Genomic DNA, 5,222 nt, shown 5'->3' on the forward strand with positions numbered 1-5,222 from the left:
TATATTATTTCAGCAGTACTGAAAGGCATCCAAAGTCAGGATCCAAGCTGGGACACATTACAATCACAATTCACATTCTAAAAATCTTCCAAAGGAGCAGGAAATCGTCCTTCCACCCTTTAGTGGTTTGCTTTGTGCAATATCTTACTCAGAGCAGGAGGAAGCTTTCCTCTACACAAAAAAATTAATTACATCTAAAATGACAAATAATTCTACAGGGCTTATGGTAGAAATTCCATAGTAGCAGGGGGGGGGAATTTTCAGTACAAGAGGGTTTTTGTATACTTTGAAAGAACTATAGTTATTTTAAATTAAATAGTTGAACCTTTCTCTTGCATTATGTTTTATGAAAACCAGCCTTTTTAAAAAACACATTGACTGTTTATGCAGTGTGTGACTCTGAGATATAGTTTTTATATAGCTATATAATTTCATGTGTCAAATATACTTGCCCTACACATTAACCATTTATATATGCACATGTAAATAATGTATCTATAGTATCTAAATAATCTCTGCCTCTTTTTTTCAGCATAAACAATGTGTATACCTACTGTGTAGCCTCATGGTCACTGTTTTTCCTCTGTTCCAGTGCTTATGTACCAAAGACAGCAGCAGGTCACTGCAAGTGGGCAGAAGTTCTGAAAGATTTGGAGCAGATCAAGACATCCAAAGTAAGTTCATGAAAAAGTCAACATTTCATATAATGATAGAAGCAGACATAATTAAATATTTAGCATTGTACTCTGCTAGGAAGTGTCAGTGACAGGGAACAGGAAAAGGGATGGTGTTTGTATAATGCTGTTTCATGGATGGAAGCAAAAGAATAGAAGGTTAAACGAAATTGAAGTTGACCAAATACTGCAGACTCTAGAATTAAATATTATTTTCTTTCTCACTTTTCCTAAGAAAAGGGGCAGTGGGCTTAGGAGTTAGCTCCTTTGGAGAAAGTACTGTGGGACTCGATTCTGATGAGTCTTCCTCACAGTGAAGCCCATCCTGCAGGTTACTAGGTGACTTGAACATCCCCTGACTTGCTGGCTCCAGTACCTGGATGGACTGGGCCTTTGACCTTAGAGCTAATCCATGTATTACAGAGTTAGCTTTATTACCTCTAAATCTGTTAGTATTTATAATTTTAACTCTTGTTTTCTTTTAGGACATTGATGTCAGTTTATATACTGCAAACACAGATGAGGATGTAAGTAAATTTGACCACAACTGGTCTAATATGGTAGCTTCATTTCTTTACTAGCAACTTTCTCCCAAGGCAGCCTTAATTTAAGAAAATGATATTAAATTATTTGCCTTGGAAGGAACATTTCTGTTCATTACTTATGATGAATTATGTAAGCAGGTATTAATAATTTTTATTTAATCAGTCGCTATTAAAATTAATCCATTAAAAGAGATGATCCAAAATAATCTGTTTTAGCAAACACTGCTAAAATGTTGGTATTCATTTATAATTTGAGGTTGGGAAAAAGTGACAAAGAAAATACTTCCAAAGATTATTATTTAACAACATGCATTATTTAGTGCTGGAGAAGTGGAATATAGAGAGTAACTGTCAGCATCTACCTGTGCATTTCTCTGCTTTTGCCATTCCTTAGCTTAGGAGCAAATACCTAGGTATGCCCAAGGATTTAGTTTTCTAATAGTTGGAGATTATAATCTATACTGCAAAGGATGAATTATGTTAATAATATAATTCTTAACACAATCATAGAAATCTATGCAAAATATGTTAATCTTAAATGCAGTTTCCGTAAATTCATTCCTGAAGAGACTTTTTCATAATCTGTTGCTGTGTTGTTCTGTCTACACTCCATGGGACACATGCATCCCACCAAGAAAATGAATCCAGCCAATACCCCACTCCTAGCAGTCACCTTTGATATAACCCTGGTGGAATTGGCTGGGTCCATTGCTGTGGTAGTAGCCTGCTTCTGAGATACTGCTTTTCTGACAACATAAATGTTCACACAAGGACTGTGCCAAACACAGACAATACATGAATCTTGCACGTAAAGAGTTAATGAAAGCTTTGCTAGAAATGATGGACTGAGTGCCTCAGTGCAGAATAGTCTCATGTGCATGCAGAATACAGTAACATTGATGTGTTCAGTGGATCTGGCAAGCCTGAGAAAGCAGAGTCTGATGTGACTGTACAGTTAGACCTGTACATGACAGGAAAAAAAGGTCACAAAATGCACGTCCACATCCACACACACATTCTCTTAACTGAACTGAGCCAGAGAGGTTAATCCACTGTAACATCTGATTTAATACCTAGTAATGTTGGGAAGATTTTCTTAAAGAGGAACAGTCGGATACAAAAGTCAGATAACCTGGGACTTATTCTTGGCTTTATTGCTGATGGTGAAATAAGTACCTTCACTTCTTTTTTGAAATTTGTGAAATACAAGTAGTATCTACTTTCTTCTCCCCTACCTGTTCTGAATTCAGATCTCTGAATGCAAATCCTAGAACTACTAGGAATAATACTAATTTAATTCCACTACTTTTAATTATATCTGAAATTCTTATCCTAATTCTTATTTTCCTGTGTTCTTCACTGAGACACTTTGTTTCACCTCATCTTAGCAAACTGTCTGGCCTTTATGTTGTTAGCTCTCACAGCCAATCTTCGGAGGTATTTAAAAATATTTGTATAGTAAGAAGACATATCCCACAAATAAAAATCAGCCACTTTGTGGTAAATTATATCTTACATTCACTTATTCTTTTTTAATTGTAAAACTATTACAACTTTATGTGTTTCAGAAAGAATGCCAAATACCTGTAATGAGATGCTTTTTCTTAGAGATGAAAGTGGTTGTTCACGAATGTCGTATCAAAAATTGTAGTAAAACACAAGATGTATTGAACATATGGAAAAACGGAAAAGCAAGCTTAGAAAATAGTAAGGTAAGTAACAGTAACTTTCTGTGGAAAAAAGGCAAATCAAAAGTGTTTCTTCGGCAGCAGAAATAGAGTCATATCCTGCTTTAATCTTGCATTTTCTATTTCAGTTGAACTCCACAACGTCAGTGAAATGCAAAGAATGTGAAGAGTATGAAGAAAAAGATTTTACAGAATTTATACAAAGTTTTGTAAAGGTTATACAGAGGGAATGTAAGCACTGACCAAAAGATGCAAGCTGGGAACCAAGATGCTTCCATGAATATGCCTGAGAGAAATTAGATTATCACCAACAATAAGCTGGAATTAACTTCAGTTACAATCCTACTTACATAGCTTAACAAGTAAACAAAGATTAATAAAATCTCAGTAATACACCATGTATTCATAACTGAATGCATAAAAATTATATTAGTTACAAAATATAAATGAAAGGAATTTAACAAGGTTTAAAGCTTCTTCTTGTCTTAAGTGCTTTATTTTTGGTAAGTCCACCAGAAAAGAAATCCTGCCTAATTTACTAACCTTTCAGAAACACTCTTTAAGAAGATAAGGATATCAGCAGTGGGAACCTCCTCATGAATCTCAGGGCTGACTGAATGGGGTTTCAGAGAAAAGTCTTATTTTACTATCATTAATATAAAATAATAATACCACATGAAAGCATTTGGCTATTTTTGTTATTGGAAATCTATCCTTTTACTACCTGTGCTCCTAGAAGGTCCTAGCTCATCTCTCACTTTTCTGTTCATCTCTCACATGTCTGGCAGTTTTCCTTGCTATTTTTTTTCTCATTAACATTCCTTCAGCAAACTAGTGTCAAAACACCACCTGAGGCCTATGTGTCTTGAAGGTCTATTGGCTATCTCTTAATATATTTATTTCTACAATGGTTTTTGGGTAAAATCTATTACTCATTAAGAATTCAAAGTAATAAAAAATTAGAATATTTCTTTAAAGATTCTTTCCTGCCTTTTTCCCTTTTGTACAATGGTAGAATAAAGATACTGAAATTTATCTTCAGTCTTCTCAACAGAAAGTTATGCTGGTGCTTGGTTCCACTGTTCAATGACAGAACACGCTTTGTTAGTTCCTTTGTTACCTCTGACACAGACACTACCTTAGTCATTATAGGAGTTACTACAGTTCCTTTAGCAATTACCGAAGATTGCAATCTAAGTTTAAACCAAAGAAAAGTGGCATAAGTTTCCTTCTCTGAATAAAGGAGATGACCTCTTGCACACTTAAAAAAGTGATTTTATGTGTTAGAAATCTTTCCTATATAGTAAGGTTTGTAACTTTGGTCTCCTTTTGGGATAAGAACTTTGAAGGCAGGAATCCCTTTTGACCAGCTATTGGAAATCATGATACCTGTATTTCTAAGACTCAGTGCAAAGTCACCTGTCCCCTGGTAGTTCTGAAACATTACATAGTCTTCTTTCAGCTCTTTCTAAAGTAACTGCTTTCTTTATGATTCATAACCATGTCATACCAACTGTTATCCATCATAAGTAATTCTTTGCTCTAGGGACTCCATTTCTCCATCTTCATTTGATAAATGGCTGAGTCAATCTGCTGTCCTCTTACCAGGAAGGAAGTCTCAATCTCATTATGGCAACAAATACCCTGGTACTCCCTTATTCTTGGGTTACTCCCAGCAGTCAATCTTCAGCACTCTGAGGAGCTGAATCTCCAGTAAACTACAAGAGAAAGAACATAAATGTAAGCACAGTGGATGTTGTCTTCCAGGTGACTTATAGACTGAAAATCAGTTACCTAATTAATTTTATTCTGTGCTTGATTAAATCATCTACCAGTGCCAAGTACGTCAAATATTGCGCATTTGTCTTTCCGAAAGGGTATTGCTAAGTCTGTGACCACTAAGCTTGCCATTCTGTTAGCCACTTTCTGTTGGACATTGACCATATCTCGTTTATTTTGTTTCACCTCCGCCTGTTTCAGATAGATATTCTAGAAACAAAAAAGGCCATTTTCTGATCTAGTTCTCCAGTATTTCTCCTGGGGTTTTCCTGAGAGCTAAGCTGCCAATTGAAAGTGTTACTATATCCTGAATCCCATGTTCATAAGAAATGATCTGAGCAGTATAAAGGATGGACTAAATTAAGGCCACGTTGGTATTTGTTTTGGTGAGTGAGTTCATACATATCCTGGAGGAAAAGATTCAATGTGACTAAGACATGCATGAATATGATCTGACTTGTTAGTACTGCAGGCAGAGCAGTAAAAACTAATTCAGGGTACCTTCTTTTGGAGTAAACATCTCTAGGTTGAGGAAG

General features: G+C 35.5%; 1 protein-coding gene across 1 annotated transcript in view; it reads left to right on the forward strand.

The window, feature by feature from the left end:
* Positions 1 to 3,149, forward strand: part of IL15 (interleukin 15) — a gene marked incomplete at its 5' end in the record, with an annotated part of 3,906 nt that extends 757 nt beyond the window's left edge. The window contains 4 exons of the mRNA XM_010188776.1: positions 593 to 674; positions 1,160 to 1,201; positions 2,788 to 2,931; positions 3,036 to 3,149. Coding sequence (XP_010187078.1) covers positions 593 to 674; positions 1,160 to 1,201; positions 2,788 to 2,931; positions 3,036 to 3,149 — 382 coding nt within the window. The remainder of the gene's footprint in view (positions 1 to 592; positions 675 to 1,159; positions 1,202 to 2,787; positions 2,932 to 3,035) is intronic.
* Positions 3,150 to 5,222: the final 2,073 nt, after the last annotated feature.

The sequence above is a fragment of the Mesitornis unicolor genome, unplaced genomic scaffold (assembly GCF_000695765.1).
Source record: "Mesitornis unicolor isolate BGI_N332 unplaced genomic scaffold, ASM69576v1 scaffold21047, whole genome shotgun sequence".
In the NCBI taxonomy this organism is placed as follows: Eukaryota; Metazoa; Chordata; class Aves; order Mesitornithiformes; family Mesitornithidae; genus Mesitornis; species Mesitornis unicolor.